The sequence below is a fragment of the Periplaneta americana genome, chromosome 15, assembly GCF_040183065.1.
Source record: "Periplaneta americana isolate PAMFEO1 chromosome 15, P.americana_PAMFEO1_priV1, whole genome shotgun sequence".
Taxonomy (NCBI): Eukaryota; Metazoa; Arthropoda; class Insecta; order Blattodea; family Blattidae; genus Periplaneta; species Periplaneta americana.
The window spans coordinates 126,361,549-126,381,924 of NC_091131.1; the positions used below are offsets into that span (position 1 = coordinate 126,361,549).

Here is a 20,376-nt window from a genome sequence, read left to right on the forward strand (position 1 = left end):
GTTTATTAAGGCATATTTTAATTATTCTTTCCTGAATAAGTATTAGTGGAGTGAGATTAGAAATACAAGCATGTTCCCACCCTAAAATTCCATACTGGAGAAGGGATTGAAATAAAGCTAAAATATTAATTGGTAAATATGACTGAAGTATAACAAAGATATAAATTGTTGTATGTAATCTATTGCATAAATATGTAATATATTTATTCCATCGTAAGTGAAGTATAATTGCTGGTTAATTGTCGTTGTTGGACCTCGAACTCATTTCGCCATCATTAATTTACATATCATCATCCATACAATAGCCTGGGTTAAGTTTACGGTGCGGCGTGCTGTACTTGTACAAGAGCACGGCCGTTCAGCTACCCAGTCCTTCACAAAATAAGAGTGGTAAGCACAATAAGCCTCAGTGCAAGTCTTCAGGTTCCTCCTCTGTACAAGAGGAAAAAAAGTGAAATGTCTTTATACTCGTATTTTGTTACAATTTTACTTTATTTTACAATACCTTTATTAAATGATCATATTCCGATATACTGTACCAAGGTCAAGCTAAAACGGGGGGAGGAGATAAATGATGTCCCCCATAATCTCGTTATATCGGGATTCTATAGTTTTTGCTTCCCCCCCCCCCCCAACAAGGAAACGGTTCTCTCTCCGCCTATGTTCCTGTCTACTCCCTTACGCCACCACGCTGTTTGAACATGTATGCTGGAATCACAGCCTTCTTCATAGACTATTTTTCTAAAAATGACATCACGGTGCTGGTATAGCACTAAATTAAGAAGGCAGTGTCCTAATGCAGCTTAATTACTAGTTATCAGCTGTTATTTTTTGGAAATTCGAATTTTTTGTTTATAAACAGTTTTCCAGTAAACCGTTCATGACACCTAAGTCTCAGGTTTATGAACTGAATGGTAATTTCCTGAGACGCTAGAAAAGAAACGGGGAAAATTTCAGTATACGAATTCCTCACTGACAATTATATCGTACAATACTAAAAAAGAGTAGATTTGTATGCGTTTGTCGAATGCGCATCATCATGTTAACGAAAAGGCACTTTTCAGTGCCAATAATTTATTTTGTGTGCACAAGGTTGGAATTTTGAAGTAAGAGGGGAAAGGAAGGAATCCGTGTTCTGGAATTTATCCAAAAAAACAGTAGAAAGATGTAGAATTGTAAAAGAAGTTCAAAAGATATCTATGAAAATTACGTTTGGCTGTCAGCAATCGAAATAAATGTGGAAAAGCTAAGAGCCTGAAATATTACAATATTAAAGAATGTAACGCAGGTACCAACAATGTCAATGTTCTAATCAACGTGTTATTCTACATTGGACTCGCATTTTATTTCCAAAGCATCGTCAGATTTTATAACCCCCAATTGTTAATGATGTATCGTTTGTGCAAACATTTTCAATTACTAGCTACTACGGTCTTGATTGCTATTCACTACGTAGTTTTGGATCGTAGCGTCTGATGTCACATCCAGCTATTTAGTCAACAATCTAGTTCACTTCAGTTGTAAATGTAGCTTTGAGACACGGCCTAAGCACCACGTGATCAGTCTTCTCTACTCCCTAACGCCATCACGCTGTTTTGTTCCAGAACTGGGTGGGCGAGGTACAGACGAAGAACAACATGCAGTTCACCATCCTCAACCTGAGGAAGAAGGTGCAGCCGTCACCTCCACCCCTGTCTGTGCGGATATTCGTGACGTTCTCCGAGGGCGGGAATGTGCCTCGACTGCGCAGAATCAGTTTCAACGGCCGCCAGATCTGCTCCGTTGACCCAGGTCAGTCAGGGTCCAGGGTTACCGATTCGGATGACCAACCATCCTCATTTTGAGGCATTTCGAGATATTTCAAATGTACAGGACAGAATCTGGCCCTCTTTTTCCTGCCCAGAATTATTTACTTGTTTTTGTGAACATTGCCTACATTTTAGTTTCAGACATACAGCTTCAAGAGTCACTCTGGCTTTCACGTGTTGAAACAATCAGGGCACAAGCATTGATCTGTGAATAAAGTTTTGCTGCACTTGATTTGGACCTTTACTTACTTACTTACTTACTTACTCACTGGCTTTTAAGGAACCTGGAGGTTCATTGCCGCCCTCACATAAGCCCGCCATTGGTCCCTATCCTGAGCAAGATTAATCCAGTCTCTACCATCATATCCCACCTCCCTCAAATCCATTTTAATATTATCTTCCCATCTACGTCTCGGCCTCCCTGAAGGTCTTTTTCCCTCCGGCCTCCCAACTAACACTCTATATGCATTTCTGGATTCGCCCATATGTGCTACATGCACTGCCCATCTCAAACGTCTGGATTTAATGTTCCTAATTATGCCAGGTGAAGAATACAATGCGTGCAGTTCTGTGTTTTGTAACTTTCTCCATTCTCCTGTAACTTCATGCCTCTTAGCCCCAAATATTTTCCTAAGCACCTTATTCTCAAAGACCCTTAATCTCTGTTCCTCTCTCAAAGTGAGAGTCCAAGTTTCACAACCATACAGAACAAGCGGTAATATAACTGTTTTATAAATTCTAACTTTCAGATGTTTCGACAGCAGACTGGATGATAAAAGTTTCTCAACCGAATAATAACAGGGATTTCCCATATTTATTCTGTGTTTAATTTCCTCCCGAGTATCATTTATATTTGTTACTGTTGCTTCCAGATATTTGAACTTCTCCACCTCTTCAAAAGATAAATTTCCAATTTTTATATTTCCATCTCGTACAATATTCTGGTCACGAGACATAATCATATACTTTGTCTTTTCGGGATTTACTTCCAAACCTATCTCTTTACTTGCTTGCAATTAAATTCCCGTGTTTTCCCTAATCGTTTGTGGATTTTCTCCTAACATATTCACGTCATCCACATAGACAAGCAGCTGATGTAACCCGTTCAATTCCAAACCCTCTCTGTTATCTTGGACTTTCCTAATGGCATACTCTAGAGCAAAGTTAAAAAGTGAATATGATAGTGCATCTCCTTGCTTTAGCCCACAGTGAATTAGAAACGTATCTGACAGAAACTGACCTATACGGACTCTGCTGTACATTTCACTGAGACACATTTTAATTAATCGAACTAGTTTCTTGGGAATACCAAATTCAATAAGAATATCATATAAAACTTCTCTCTTAACCGAGTCATATGCCTTTTTTAAATCTATGAATAACTGATTGCACTGTACCCTTATACTCCCATTTTTTCTCCATTATCTGTCGAATACAAAATATCTGGTCAGTAGTTGATCTATCACGCCTAAAACCGCACTGATGATCCCTAATAATTTCATCTACATATGGAGTAAATCTTCTCAAAAGAATATTGGACAAAATTTTGTACGACGTCAACAAAAGTGATATTCCTCGAAAGTTACTACAGTTAGTCTTGTCCCCCTTCTTAAAGATACGTACCATAATGGACTCCTTGCATTGTTCTGGTACAAGGTTTGGACCTTTAGGCCTATTTATTATTATTGTCGTGATTTTGAGACCCACTCCACTTGCTTACTCCAAATCCCAAGAATTAGTTTGTTCAAATTTAATTTGGTTAAGTTTTGATTTGTTTAATATTTAATTATTTCATTGGAATTTTGGAACAAGTTGTGACTGAATGAGAGGTGAGAACTGATCTGCGTGTATTCAATTCTGTGATGCTATAGATGAGCGGTCGTCAGCACAGTGCATCCTGGGGCTAGCGTCTCTTACCCGCGGAGAACGCAGTGCACCATGGTGCACTCGAGCTATTCCATCTCAAATCGACCGAAATATAGAGAAAATTGACCTTACAATTTCTAAATACAATGAAACTTTTTTTGTATGTAGAGAACTGTGATACAATGCTTTGTGCAAAGTTTGAGGCATCAGAACTTCATAGTGTTTAAATTAAAAATAATTAAATTGATCGTATTTTCATAATATTAGCAACTTTTTACTGTTGTAGCTCCGAAACCCTTTCACCCAATGATCAAAATCATGGTTTATTTTGATGCTGAAAAGTTAAAGTTTATATTGACATATAAACAGTTTTTCTTACTTTTTATGGAAATGGAGAAATTTAGATTTTTCTTAATTAAGACACCTTTGCCCACGAAAAAATATTTTAAAAATATATGTTAGATTCCGCATTGAAAGTACAAATAAACATATTTTTTTACTGATGGTTTGTTGATAAGAAAGTATTGAAAATATAAAATAAAGAAAATAAATAGTACACGCGTGAACTAACCAGCTGACTGTGAGACGGGAGCTAGCCGAGACAAGCAAGGCCAGGAGACAAACACATAATGTTTCGTTTAGTAGCGCATAGCTGGGCTAGCTTTATCACAAGTTTTCATAAACACAGGAGTAAAATGACGCCCAACGCTCGCTTATCTTCAGCTCTCGGCCAGTGCGTGCGGTACTGCGCCGTTCAAGTCCAGGCGTGTGAAAAAAATCTATTTAATACCCTCGAAACTTATTGCCATACCACAAAGCTAGCAATGCCGAATCCCTCTTAATAATGCAAGGTTTTTCCTCAATATTTTTTTTACATTTTTGCAAATTGGCAAAAAGCCTAAAAGTAAGTAAAATCAGATTATCCGTCTCTCTGTATACAATAAAAATAAGTATTATTTTCTTATCATAACATACCAAATGTCAGCTTCAAAATGAGCTCCCGTTCAATGTTCTGCAGTAAATGGTTCCAGAGTTCGAGCGCTGAAAGAGGCTTGTTTTTATAAAATACGCTAAATTTGTCGCTCAACAATACGAAAACCGTTTGATTTTCGATAGTATATTTTTGAAAATGTACTCTCCTCAGCACCTTGTATAAATAGGGAAAAAATTAGAGTATAAAAATAATGCGAGGTTTTTTACTGATCGATTTCATATGGAATAGCCCACTCGTAGCTGCTAGTGGGTATGCTCTCTACCTCTTTCTGCTGCACGATGGGGCACATGGGATGGCTCCGCTTACCCTTTGCAAATTTCAGCGAGTGCTGACGACCACTGCTATAGATGTTAAGCATTTACTACCGAAAATACAGTCCAACCTGGTTAATACGATGTTCAAGAGATCGTTAAAATAATCGCATTATCCAAGATTAAAAAGAATATATAATATGCAAGTTTCAATTCTTTGGTCGGCGGGAAAAGGCACATAAGTAAAAAAGTCGATTTTTCTGCTGTATCTAATCACATAAGTCAAGTATTTTTTCTAATTTTTGAAATAATAAAATTTCTTGTTTATTAAATTGAAAAGGGTCTTACTTTTACCAACATACATGAATTTCATTATTGAACTTACATTCAGTTAAAAGTAAATTTAAAAAAAGAAAGTCTCTCCTGAAAAATTCATTTTTTTTTTCTACGCCAGAGGCATTTTGATTTACATACACCAACTTTTTCGAGATAAACGGTTCAAAACAACCAACTAAATTTATGAAGACTATAAGGGAATTGTTCGCTGCTCCTCTTGTATAAAAATTCAATGCTATATAGAACAAACAAAACTATTTATTCAGAATTTTGCACAATATTACCAAAGTACAGGACATTCAATTTACAAAAATTAAAACTCGATACTTTTGTTTCTTTCGTGTTAACATTTATTTTAGTCTTTGATTCATTCAAAATTCTTTCAGTTTATTTAATAGGGATCATAAAATTGTTTCACTCTCATTTTGTTGCCCTCTAACATAGGACCTTAATTCCTGGATGTGGCCCATGGTCTGGCCGATTGTAGGCAATGGTTTATCGGGATATTCTGGCCTTTCTTTTTTTTTTTAGTTGGTTATTTAACAACGCTGTATCAACTACGAGGTTATTTAGCGTCGAGATTGGTGATACCGGTAGCGAGATGGTATTTGGCGAGATAAGGCCGAGGATTCGCCATAGATTACCTGGCATTCACTTTACGGTTGTGGAAAACCTCGGAAAAACCCCAACCAGGTAATCAGCTCAAGTGAGGCTCGAACCCGGGCCCGAGCGCAATTTCAGACTGGCAGGCAAGCGCCTTAACCGACTGAGCCACGACGGTGGCTCCTTTCTTCTTCATCAGAAGATACGACTACAGTTTGCTCGCGCTATATTGTGGACTGACATTCATAATTTAGGAACTGAATTTCATTGAATTTCACTTAGAATTGCCGAAAAAATTTTAATTAGGCTACAAACAATTTTTTTACATTGCGTTTTATAGGAGGAAGACCGCGCGAAAAGTTCGAATTATTCACGATTTCAAATTTAAAACGTTGGAATTATACAAGTTGGACTGTAGTGCCCCTGGATTATTAGAAAAAACATGTTACCTGTATTCGAAATGTCCCTCCGCTTCAGATGTGTTATGCAGGGTTTCGTTTTATTTCAAAGTATCCTTTCGGTGATGCACAGTACGGAATCAACGTCTTAGTTTATGATTTCCTTTAAGTTACTAAATAATTGCAGGAAAGACGTTGGAATTGTGAACCCATAAGTAAAAGAAAGAATGATTATAAATCGTAAATTTGCTCTCTCATCATGGTTGCTATGTTACATACTGATCAATTCTTGCAATCTCATAATGGTTGCTATGTTACTTACTGATCAATTCTTGCTAATTGTTATTGACAATGACAAATTTAACTATATATGTGGAACAATAAAAAGAAACCTCAAACAAACTAGGAAAGAAACTAAAATAAAATTTTATAAAATAATGGCAGTGCCCATGTTCCTATATGGCTCGGAATGTTGGACATTAAGAAAAAGTGAAGAGAGAAAAATAGAGGCCGCCGAAATGCGATTCCTAATGAGTAGACATCGGATTTTTAGGCACTAAAATTGCAGTTTTAGGCGCCTAAAATAAGCTCAAAATTTGTAAAATTAGGCTCTATTTTAATGAAAATAGGCATTTTAGGCACATCAAGGTATCATACTTATTTCTTTCACTGAAATTTTTAGTTATACACTAAAATACGCACAAAAAAGTATGTTTAAACATTAAAAAAGAATACTATATTGTATTTATAAACAGAGCTGCACAAATTTAATATATTGAAACTAATGAAATAATGATTATTGATATCAAGATTACTCATTTTAAGTTATTGAAATTCAGTTCCATGCTCAGACTTTATTATAATTATCTGCACAGTACACCACCAGAATTTTTTCTAAATTCTCCGCAGTTAACCTTTGCCTTTTGTCACTGAGAATCATTTTGAAAGCAGAAAAACTTCTTTCAACCAAAACTGATGTGAGAGGCGCAAATTTTAAATTAGGTACAATAGAAACATCAATACTTACTTGAACATTTACACTTTCCCCCGATATCACTCTTGATACTTTTTCCAACAATGAAAATCCTACATTCTTATTTAATACGTTGTCCCACTTATTTTTAACTTTTTTCCCAGTTTCGCCCAAAGCAGAATGTATGTTCACTTGAGCTTTCTTTACTATTGCTATTTGGCTACAAAGAGATTGTTTTTCACGTTCTAATTGTTCAATGCTTGCAGGTATGAAAGAAAAGTTTGATGTTATGTAGGCAATATCGTTTTTCACTCGTGAGTCATTCAGACAATCTTTCACTGCTTTCACACACGCTGCACTATCAGTTTCAGGTAATTTATCAATAACTGTGACCACTTCTTTAAAATACTTAGAATAATACACCACTGACTGAATCCAGGTTCCCCATCGTGTAACAACCGGCTGAGGTGGGAGTGGGATATCTGGAAAGTTCTCTCTGAATATTGAAATCCTGGATGGGGCTTTACAAAAACATTTTTTTGTGTTAGAAATAAACGAATTGACAAGAGGAAATTCATTCCGGATTGTTTCAGAAACCATGTAAAGGCCATGTGCTAGACAGGTTACATGCGTGAGGTTAGGATAAAATGTTTTAAGAAGTGGAGCTGCAGCAACCATGTATGAGGCAGCATCAGTACAAAACAACAGAACTTTAGAATCGTCTATATTACCTGAGTATAAAGACTGTAGGCCTTTATTTACAAAATAAGCAATGGCTTGGCTATTCACTTTCGAAAGTTCCTTAACACATACGAGGTGTGGAATCGAAGGTCCATCAGGACTAAGTTTTCCTACTACCATATTTGCTACATACCTATTCATAGGATCTGAGGTTTCATCCACAGAGACCCATATGTAAGAATCACCTATATCCTCCCGAATGGAAGCTAAAGTTTCATTGTATATTCTGTCTAAGTAATTTTTTCTTAGGGTCGACTCAGATGGGATATTTTGTTTGCAGTATTTTTGTAAAAACTGTCTTAAAACCGGATTTTCAATTGCATTCCAGGGAATGTTAGCAGCAACAAACGCTCTGGTTAAATCAGCATAGAAATTGCTGCTGAGATTGGATGAAGTAGGCTGTGTTAGTAAAGTTTGTTGCAGTTGATTTTTCTGCTGAGCTTTAGCCTTATGAGCCGCTCCTTGCACATGCTGCTTTAGGTGGCACTTCTTTTCTTGCGAAATCTAAAAATGTAAAGTAAACTGAATTAAAATAAAATCCTAATTGTTGTATTGCCGTATTTCTATCACAAAGTTAGTGGGTTCGAACAATCAAAATTTTAATGACCTGCAAATACTTTAACTATCGGAATTTAAAAGGTTAAAGTGTAGTGGTCTTAAAAAGAATTATACCTCAGGATAGCTCAGTCAATGTATAAATATTATAGGCCTACTCATTAAAATTAATAGAATTTATATATTTCAACTATTGTTACATACCTGTTTGCTACAAATCTTGCAGAATATTATTTTTCCATCATAAATGAATTCTGAATATTCTGTTAGCCATTGCCGGATCAATGTAGATTTTGCACTTATATTTTTCGGCATTATCGCGTTAAACTTCACAGGAAAACGTCCTACCGCTCAAAACTTCTCAACACAAATAAGGTGAGGGAAAGAGCAACTGTTAACGAGCATTCAAATGAACCGTTGTTATTGGGATTCAATTGGACAAAAATACAAAGTTCCACTTATTGTTGCATTTCCTGGTAGTGTTAACACTAGGAGGGCCATTCTTTTAAATATTTTGTAACGGTTTACCCTACTAATTCGCAGTTTTACGACTTTTCATAAATATTTCAAAAACACTCTTTCTCCAAAAATTGTGATTTTATGACACTCTGAAGGGCAGTACAGCTAATCGGTTTCAGACCGAAAACAGTCATTTTTATAGTATAGTATATCTCTGAATCGGTAGCAGCACATGTTGTGATTGTTGCCTGCTTCAAAACTAAGGTTGGTTCTTTGTCGGCATTTATGCCTCCAAACATGTTAAATTCGGTGAAATCTATTGCGAGTGTCGTGAGATTCAAAACATTTTGTTTCCTTTATCAATGGTTTCATGGCCGGTGTGAAGCAAACTTTCCACTTTTTAAATGCCTTAAATTTCGAAGTGAATGCATGTATAAATTATAAAAAGTAAGAGTAAAATGCGAAACTTTACAGTGAGTTAGGCATTTTTAGGCGAATATTAACAAATTAGGCTCTAATAACCGTTTTAGGGCATTTTAGGGCACTATAAAACTCTTTGAATACCTTTCAATTTCCATGAAATACAAATATTAATAATTCTTTTTACTTTTCTCCTAAAGAAACAAAATAGGCATTTGCCCTAGAATCCGATGTCTGCTAATGAGTATAGCTGGCTACACTTTGTTAGATAAAAGGAGAAATGATGACACAAGAAAGGAATTATGCATCTTTAAACTAACAGAGAAGATACACCAATTTAGAACTAAGTGGAGGGAACATGTGGAAAGAATGGAAGAATACCGCATTCCATAACTGCTGTTAGATTACAGACCAACAGGTAAAAGAAACATTGGCAGACCAAAGAAAAGATGGACTCAACAAATGTTTCATGCATGAGACCGAAACAAGCCTTTAGAGGCTTAAACCTTGACGATGATGATGATGATGATGATGATGATGATGATGATGATGATGATGATGATGATGACGACAAAAGGCTTTGAATTCCAGAAGTGAACGTGGAAATTTTAAAATGTTATTTGAATGCAGATGTTTTTATTTTCCAACTAAATCCCTGCCTATGCCTAACAAATTTTGATGATTATGATTGTCACAGTAATGATAATATCGAAAATGATAATAATAATAATAATAATAATAATAATAATAATAATAATAATAATAATAATAATAATGTCTGTTCTCAAAAAAGATGAAAGTTAGAATTTATAAAACACTTATATTACTGGTTGTTCTCTATGGTTGTGAAACTTGGACTCTCACTTTGAGAGAGGAACAGAGATTAAGGGTGTTTGAGAATAAGGTGCTTAGAAAAATATTTGGGGCCAAGAGGAATGAAGCAACAGGAGAATGGAGAAAGTTACACAATGCAGAACTGCATGCATTGTATTCTTCACCTGACATAATTAGGAACATTAAATCCAGACATTTGAGATGGGCAGGGGATGCAGCACGTATGGGCGAATCCAAAAATGCATATAGAGTGTTAGTTGGGAGGCCCGAGCTAAAAAGATCTTTTGGAAGGCCGAGACGTAGATGGAAAGATAATATTAAAAAGGATTTGAGGGAGGTGGGATATGATGATAGAGACTGGATTAATCTTGCTCAGGACAGGGACCGATGGCGGGTGGTGGTGGTGATTCAGTTTATGCCTTGCCCTGATGCAAAAGAAAAATAAAGTAGTTGAAGTTCTGATTTAAAGAAGTTCTATCAAATTAACATGCAAAAATAAAATTGTTGCTTTATATTAGGTTCATAGATAAGTTTGTAGCATTTTTGTTCATGACTACTATGCATTAGGAGATTGTTTATAATTTGTCATTTGTTGTTTATCGTTTGTCATTTGTTATTTGAATTGTTGTGCTTGTATATAAGTCTTGAATTTTGCGGATTGATTTGGGGAAAGTTTGTGCTATACGTGCTCTAAAGAAGATGAAGTGTCAAGTGGAAAAAAAAGAACACTTCCGACATATTCCTCTATTTAAGTTTAATAGAGGAACAAAGGCAGACGAGGCAGCTCGAAACATTTGTGCCGTGTACGGGGAGAATGCCATCAGAAAAAGAACTGCAAGAAAATAGTTCTGTCGTTTCAACACAAAACATCCTGTACAAAAGTTAGTGTACATAAGATCATGTTATGCATCTGGTAGGATGAAGAAGGCATCATGTACTATGGATTGCTTCCCAGGAATGTAACCGCAACTGCTTACATTTATTTTCCACAATTCAGATGCCTTGCGGCCGCAGTTGAAGCAAAACGACCGGGAAAACTGCATCAAGTGCTGCTCCAACATGGCAATGCACGCTCTTGCTCCATTGACATAATGAAATCAGCTATCCAGGAACTTGTTTGAGAGATGATCCCAAATTCCTTGTATTCTCCCGATTTTGCACCCTCAGATTTTGATCTTTTCCGTTCTCTTAAGGAAAGATGCTTTACAAACTTGGCTTGACGACTATTTTACCTCTAAACTAGCAGATTTCTTCAGGAACGGAATTGAAAAACTACCCCAGCATTGGAACAGAGTCATAGATAATGTAGAAGAATATATTACTGATTAATTTTGGTCTTCCATCCATGTCAAACGAAAATTTTCGTCACAGCAAAAAACATTACCAACTTTTGCATTGACTCAATACACAGAGATGAGAAGTTGCCAAGTAAATGTTAAGGATAAATTGTGAACACATTGGATGTGTCTGGAACAGTTCCTGCATTCGTGTGGAGTAGGGGAACAGAAAAATGAATGTTATCTCATCAAAGTCCTCTGATAATACCTTCCCTTATTGTATCATAAAAGGTTAGATGTGAGTTTGTGATATTTTCGTCTTCAGGTACTGCACCGAGTACCAAGACACCACCTTCCTCACTGCCTCCAGAAGTGAGCGAAAGAGTTGAAGAAGAAGATGAGGAGGAACCCCCAACAGAATCAGGTATGGAAAGTTAGGAACTCTTTCTTTAATATATCTAGCCTAAGACATAGGAGCCCCATTCCTTTTGAAAGCGCTTCACACTTCCCTTTGGACCTCACACACTTATGCCAACTTTTGTCCACACCTGTGGAGTAAAGGCTAGCGCGTCTGGCCGCGAAACCGGGTGTCTCGGGTTCGAATCCTGATTGGGGCAAGTTATCTGGTTGAGGTTTTTTCCGGGGTTTTCCCTCAACCCAATACGAGCAAATACTAGGTAACTTTCGGTGCTGGACCCCGGACACATTTCACCGGTATTGTCACCTTCATTTCATAACCTGAGATGTTGATACAGCGTCGTAAAATAACCCAGTAAATATAAACAATCTGCAATGTCCTTTTTCAGTTGCCTCGTCACTTTCTCCTTAATGTTGCCCCCAGTCTACAATATCTTCCCTTTCAGCAGCAATTTTAGTTTTGAGAATAAGTAAAAAATCTCAGGGATCCAAGTCTGGGCTGTATAGGGTGTGATATACTCGTACTTAGGTAATGCGATGCTTTACCCAAAAAGAAGTGACAGAGAATTCATAGAATTCCTGTAATTGCATTAAACGCTAATGTTCATGGTTGAGTGTTATTGTGGTATTTAGACTTTTAAGGAATTGGTTATTATTTATCAGGATAGCCACCGGCGTGGCTCAATCGGTTAAGGTGCTTGCCTGCCGGTTTGAAGTTGCGTTCGGTCGCGGGTTCGATCCCCGCTTGGGCTGATTACCTGGTTGGTTTTTTTCCGAGGCTTTCCCCAAACGTAATATGAATGCAAGGTAATCTATGGTGAATCCTCGGCCTCATCTTGCTATCACCAATCTCATCGATGCTAAATAACCTAGTAGTTGATAGAGTGTCGTTAAATAATCAACTAAAATAAAAAAAATTATCGGGATTGTGAATATGATTGAGAGTGAAATAAATTTAATGTAATTTATCTTTTATATTGTTAATGATTAATTTTCTTTATTTCTTTTTTGAATGTATACCATACAGAGTGTTAATTAAATATGGAATATCGCTACCAACTTCTTTTTAGTTGGTCAGTTAATAAAGCTCTGTCAACTACCCAGTTATTTATCGTCGATGAAATTCGCGATAGTGAGATGATATTTGGCGAGATTAGACCGAGCATTCGTCATAGATTACCTGACATTTGTCTTATGGCTGGGGAAAGCTTCGGGGGGGGGGGAACCCCAAGCAGAAATCGAACCCATGCCCGAGTATCAAATAACTCTAAAGGATTGTGATTTATTAATAAAGTTTATTTTAATTGAGTATGTCTGATGTCTATAACCAGAATTAGAAAGCTCTGTTGGATTTTTAAGCAAGTTTTTTCATTCTGATAGGTTTATAACAGTTGTTTCAGAACTGTTCTTTACTGTCAGCTTATTTATGCACTCAAACAAGTTACTTTCTCTCCTAGATTGAATATGTTTATTTTCCTACCTCCACACGTTTTATCTGACTTTCTTTCTTTTTTTTTTTTTTTTTTTTCAAATTCAAATTCAAATTTATTCATAATTTACATTTGAAATGGTACATTTGAATAGATACCCGAAATGAGCATATGCTCCTGCTCGGGTACAGTGCAGTAGAGTCGACATAAATTTTATAGATATCAATAAAATAATGTTGAAAATAATAGTAATAATAGAAGAATAACAGTGACGGAGATAATATAAAGATAGTAATACAAATTAATAATAATAATAATAATAATAGAAGAAGAATAACAGTGACGGAGATAATATAAAGATAATAATACAAATTAATAATAATAATAATAATAATAATAATAATAATAATAATAATAATAATAGAAGAATAACAGTGACGGAGATAATATAAAGATAGTAATACAAATTAATTAATTAATTAATAATAATAAAACAAAAATATTAGCAATAATAAAATAATAACTAAGACTGATAAAATAAAATATAAAAGCACTTAGCGAGAGTTATATAAGCATATAATAACCAGAAAAAAAATAACGAACTCGAAATCAACAAAAAAGTTCGTTGTATCGCAGATGACAGCAACCGCCTTATTGATATTGTGTTATGCGATATTGCAAGGAGGGGGGAGCGAAGGTCTACATCTTAACGTTCTCGTCGAATCTTCTATCATACAATCATGGGAAGTTTATGCTGAAAAATAAAAGACTGACTTGTTACTTTTTTCTATCATTCCTCGGTATGATGTCTATATAACCCTTGCCTAGAGATGTTGGAAGTAGAATTAACACCAAATACAGGTAGGCTACTACAATCGTATTCCATTGTGTGGCAGATGGGAGTGCCCAGTGTGGACTGGTGTCTGTACAGCCTGCGCCCCTCGTGAGCCACGGACAAAATACAGCAAGGGGGCAGTTCCCGTGGCATGCAGCCCTATACCAGTCCAAAGAGTTGAACCCAGTCTACAAATGTGGAGGATCATTAATCGGTCCTAAGACAATTCTTACGGGTAAGTGTCTCGCTTCAACGCAGCAGAGAGAAAGCGGCCAAGAACTTTTTTCTACTGCATGGATTTTCATGTAATTTTTAGAATTTATTCCATATGAAAATATAGAGGTATGATCAAAATTTCATGAAATTTGGTTCAGCCACCGGCGTAGCTCGGTCGGTTAAGGCGCTTGCCTGCTGATCTGGAATTGCTCTCGAGCACAGGTTCGATTCCCGCTTGGGCTGATTACCTAGTTGGGTTTTTTCCGAAGTTTTCCCCAACTGTAAAGCAAATGTCGGGTAATCTATGGCGAACCCTCGGCCTCATCTCGCCAAATATCATATCGCTATCACCAGTTCCATCGACGCTAAATAACCACGTAGTTGATACAGCGTCGTTAAATAATCAAGTAAAAAAAATTGGTTCAATACTTTTGAAGAAAAGAGTTAAATTTGTGTTCACTTAAATTTAGAAAACCAACTTTTTTATTCAATTTATATTTTTATTCTAGTTTCTTTATATAATTTCAAAGAAAACATATAGGTATGAAAAAGTATAATTATAGCCATTTGCTCTCTGGTTAGAGTTGTGCGTCAATTAAATAACAATCACTATGTGCTGTACATTTTTATACTAAGAAAATGTTGCACATGATGAAGCGAGATATAAAGACAGTGTACAATAAAAAATAAACAATTATTCTCAAAAAACGAACATAAAATCTCCAGTGTGCAATAATATGCCCAGAAATTATTGACAGGTTAAATTGATTTTACGTTTAAAACATTGATACCAGTTAATTGTACTAGACAAATAATATAACTTACTGTACCTCCACATACGTTAACCTTCTAGAGAGCCGTTCCGAAACACATCGCCAATGTCGTATCGTTCAATTGTTCAGTACAGAACTGAAGAAATAAGTTTTTTAAATTTAAAAGTCATGTTGAGTTCAGGTAAGTTTGTGAAATAATATCATATAAATTAGTTTATATTTTTCAGTCAATCACTTATCATGTTAAGTGATTGACTGAAAAATAAAAACTACTGGGTGTTCATTTCAAAGTGTGTCATGATGTCACTGTTGTGAGTCAGCGATTTGAAACGAGTTTCAGCTTTTATGTCAGAGAAGTTGCCTATTAACACGTTGAATGCCACTTGACGCGTATACACGTCACACGGTCCTAGCGCCATATGCCAATGACGCGCATGCACGTCATAGTTGTTTTCTTGCTTTCCCGCGCATTATTCCTTCAGTATTTTGGTTATCCTGTATTGTTATGTAGTATTACTTACTGGAAGGGTGCTGCAACTTATTATCATTCTTGGTTATTACCTTCCGCTCATTTAAGTAGAGGAATCATGGATGATAAATTAGATGATAATTTTGAGACGCCTCCAGGTCCTTCAAATGCAAAAAATCGTAAAAGTGCGCCAGATAAACTTGCAAGAATGACGAAATTGTGCGTCCAGTGAATACTTCAATGCCTGATTCGGACAGTGACAGTGATTTCAATCCAAATGAAAGCCAAAGTGAAAGTGAAAATGAAAGTGAAAGTGAGAGTGATAGTGAAAGTGAAACTGATTTTGAAACATCTAATAATTCAAGTACTACTCCAGTAGCCACTCCAGTTCAAAATGTGGATATTTCGACGTCTTATTTATCGCGACTGAATTTGAAGACAGTATTGTTGAAACAGTAAATAAAAGAGGGCAAAAAGTACAAAAGCCGCATGCAATTGAAAAGTATAATAATCACATGTCAGGTGTCGATCGGCAAGATCAAATGCTTTCGTATTACCCATGTGAAAGAAAAACAGTTCGGTGGTATAAAAAAATTGACATCCACCTCTTCCAAATAATGTTACTGAACGCACATAATTTGCATCACCACAAGGAGTAGGATTTCGTTATATGATTTCAGACTTTCAGTAACACGATATTTGCTCTCGTATGCAACACTCAGCAGTCCAACAATCAAACTGGTATCACCAGCTGTGAAACACCTGTCTGCGAAACAACGCGCTAATGAGAAAGGCAAAAAAAAAAAAAAAAAATAGGAAACGCTGCAAAGTGTGTTACGAGAATGGCAGAAGAAAAGAATCAACATTCTACTGTTTTGATTGCCTTGGTCAACCTGGATTGTGTGTCGATCCCTGTTTCGGAATCTACCACAAATGAAGTAAGATAGGCCTAATTTGTTTTTCTCTAACAATATTTCAATATACGGTCACGTAAAAACAAAAATAAGTGTGACGCGTAAACGCGTCAAATGGAACTGATATTGGAATTATTAACGTGGTGCCGGTGACGCGTAAATGCGTCATCAAGGTTTCAAACATTGTCTGTGCTCAAAATTGTATATGAGACTAAAAATTATTCATAGACACTATTACATGATAAATAAACACAAAAAACTAATCGGCTCCTGGGGATAGATTTTGCAACACTACAGTCGGCAGCGAACGTGTTAATCAAGGCGTTCAATCTGAACTTGAGAACATGTACGGTATAACTTGAACGTCGTAGCAACAGATGGCGGTCTGTATGGTCTGTGTACTACCATAATCTCTTTCGAACTGTTTTGCGCGGGCAAGTCGTACGCAGGGTATTTGTTAGCATCGGTTGCATACAGAACATTCCACAATACAAATCAAATGCTCTGTGTCCATGTTGACTGTCGAAGTTAATGTCAACAAATGCGTAAGTAATCGTCTTGACCCTCTCCCCATACACCGACAGTAAGAAAAAACCAACGAGTTAGATACTATAGAGAGGACAAAGACCTCAGAAAGTTGAAGACAATTTAACATTGGTCCGCCATGTTTCGGTTAGTCAAAACAAAGGGGCGTGGCTCGGATGTTGTAGGAAATGACTGTGATGAAGTTAGTATTATTGTGAATTGAGTTACATATTAAGACTATGTTAATAAGTAAAAAGTAAAACACACACAAAACTTTACGTTTTATAACAGCTGTAGGCCTATGTTTTAATAATTTCACTAAATATAGCCCAGATATTAAATGACAAGCTATACTCGATGCAACCAAAGCAAAGCACCTAAAGACTGATGAATTTAATCGGCAGAAGAAAAATAAATAATTTTTTGACTTCGTCACAAATTTAATTACCTTACAGCTAATCTAACCTAATATGAAATTATGTACTTCAGTGCTCACCAGGTGATTTCAAGAGAAACGACGTATGTAACTAATAGGAGTAAAATATAGGAAAGGTAGTGGCGAAAATTAAAAAAAAAAATCTAGTAATTAAGTTATTGAGAAAAATGCATTTGAAATTGGAATTAACACAGAGAACTTTTGAAAACTGCACTTATTAAAACTACAAATACCCTCTTAACATGCAACATAATAATTAAAGAATGACACTAATAGAAAGTTACTCGTGATCATAACTCACCACATTTATTGAAACGATAAGATACTTACGATTAACATTGTTATCAGAAACAACAGGAGCCACAGCTAGGTACACTTCTTTTCGCGTGATGGAGACATCATGTAGTCTAATATAATTTGAAACAAATATTGTCGCGTAAAGGAGACATCGTGTAGTCTAATATAATTTGAAGCCGAGCCCCTACAGCTGAGGCTGCGCAGAAGTTTAGAGTAGGGACAAATTGAAGCTTGCGTCCGCCGCCATGTTTTGGGAGTAGCACGGCTAGCAGACGGCTGCACTATACAATGCTGAATGTTTAATATATATGTTTGGTGCCTCTTATAAATCAATCTGAATGGATAAATGAAAATTAACATTTAAAGCAACCACGTTAAAGACATAATCAAGCTTAGTTACCGTTAGTTTGACATGAAACGAAAGAAAACTGTAACAATTTGATACCGTAACTAAAGATGTTGTATAGTTATTTGACAAAATAGAACGAACAGAAATACAAATGCATATTGTAGTAATAGTTTAGATGAAAAGAAAATTGTTAGTATTAACTATTATTAACAAAACACTGCCTGTGTAAGACATTACATTAGGCCTATATTGTAAACACGTTTGCTTTGATGTGGACGAGAAATAAACAATTATTATTTATTCGCTTCCATATCACATAATATAGGCCTACACCTGTAAAATAGAAACACATCCCTAATGTTTTAGATAGAAATATAAGTAGGCCTACCGTGCAATAGCTTATTATCACAGCTGTAGTATGAAATAAACGTTACATGCATGAATTAGTCAATTAGTCATGTAATAAAACTCAGGCCTAGTGTACATAACTTCTTGCCTATTGATTCATCATTATTATTATTATTATTATTATTATTATTATTATTATTATTATTATTATTATTGACTCCGTTAAATATTGTCTTACAACATTTTTATGTAAAGTCGTGTTGTACTGGTAATCTGAAGCTGTGTGCTAACATCTGCTCTTTATGTAGTACTTTCTTTTATTTGGTTATTTAATGACGCTGTATCAACTACTAGATTATTTAGCATCGATGGTATTGATGATAGCTAGATGATATTTGGCGAGACGAGGCCAAGGATCCGCCATAGATTACCTGACATTCACCTTACGGTTGGGGATATAAGAAAAAACCCAACCAGGAAATCAGCGGGAATCGAACCTGCGACCGAGCGCAACTCCGGACTGACAGTCCTTAACCCACTGAGCTACGTCAGTAGATCTTTATGCACTTTTATGGTCAGTTTAACAAGTTTAAAATATGGTTATCGGGAGGAATCTGGGATCCATTTTATAAAATATGTTCCTATAAGTACAGAAAGATTGCACAAGTATTCTACTTTTAGAGCACATTGCTTTCATACGATGTAAGAGTGGATAGTAATATGCCATTGAACTGTCAGCATCTGTATAATTGCTCCTTCACTTAAGCGACATATTTCTATAATCTCAGATGATGGTATGACAAGACTCCCATTATTCTTTCGTTAAAAAATAAAAGAGATTTTGTTTACTGGTGGTAGCCTACGTACCATAAATTGAGTCTTTAGATTTATTACGCCATATTTTTCTTAATGATTTAACAACTAAGCCAGCAATGAATACAATCACATTTTGACAATATTGTGTCATTGAGAATGATGTAAGAATGAGGGAATTGCAATCAATGTCTGCAGTAGAAGAGTCATATCGCCTCTGATTCTCAAAACACTTAGGATTATTATTATTACAGTGCGTTAGATGTTAGGATAATACCATTGGGTATATAGACATTTTTAACGGACATTCCTCTCTTTGTAATACCGTATAATTTAAATAAATTATTTACGTATTTTCTAACGTATATAATAACATAAGTAAAAATATTCCATGTATTCGGTCTTAGGAAATAGAAATAAACTAATAAGTCTATTTATGAGCAATATAAGGCGTTTATATTTAAAACAATGCTTAGTTACAATATTTAGATTTACTTCTGTTATTTTATATTATACGTTAGAAAATACGTAAATAAGTTTAGTTATATTACAGTGAAGGAGGAAATCCACTAAGAAAACGCCTATGTACTCAATGGTATTTTCTAAACTCCGAATGCTCCCCAAACATGGCGTCGCGCGAACCTGCGCGAGAGGTTTCAAATTTGTACACGACACCAACGCCAATTGTGTGTCTAGATATATAACTACAACGTCTTTGTTTGAAACAAACATTGATCTCACACGTGTCTCGCATCTAGGCAGAGGCTTTTGCAGAATAAAACTGTTCTTACATTATTTTGAACAATAATGACAAATTGTGTGTGATGCAAGCGCTAACTTTCCTCTTTGTTAACAAAAAGAGCCCTACGCATTAATAAAAAGAAAATTGGAGTAGCCCCTATAAACACAATAAATACTAAACTCTTGATGGTACAAACTTATTAATATAGATATTTCGCTTATGCTCAGTCCGTCTTATCTTATAATTATCTGCGGCAATGGTACCTGTATTGAGAGGGTTTAATTATCCAGCGACGAA

The 20,376-nt window shown here is 35.8% G+C and overlaps 1 protein-coding gene across 5 annotated transcripts in view; it reads left to right on the forward strand.

Annotated features, from left to right (window-relative positions):
* The window catches only part of LOC138715318 (serine protease gd-like), a 371,579-nt gene that overhangs the window by 306,240 nt on the left and 44,963 nt on the right, over nucleotides 1-20,376 (forward strand). For all 5 annotated transcript variants that reach the window (XM_069848102.1, XM_069848098.1, XM_069848099.1 and 2 more), the window contains 3 exons: nucleotides 1,605-1,791; nucleotides 11,841-11,939; nucleotides 14,259-14,432. In XM_069848102.1, the coding sequence (XP_069704203.1) occupies nucleotides 1,638-1,791; nucleotides 11,841-11,939; nucleotides 14,259-14,432 (427 nt within the window). In that variant the 5' untranslated portion in view covers nucleotides 1,605-1,637. The remainder of the gene's footprint in view (nucleotides 1-1,604; nucleotides 1,792-11,840; nucleotides 11,940-14,258; nucleotides 14,433-20,376) is intronic.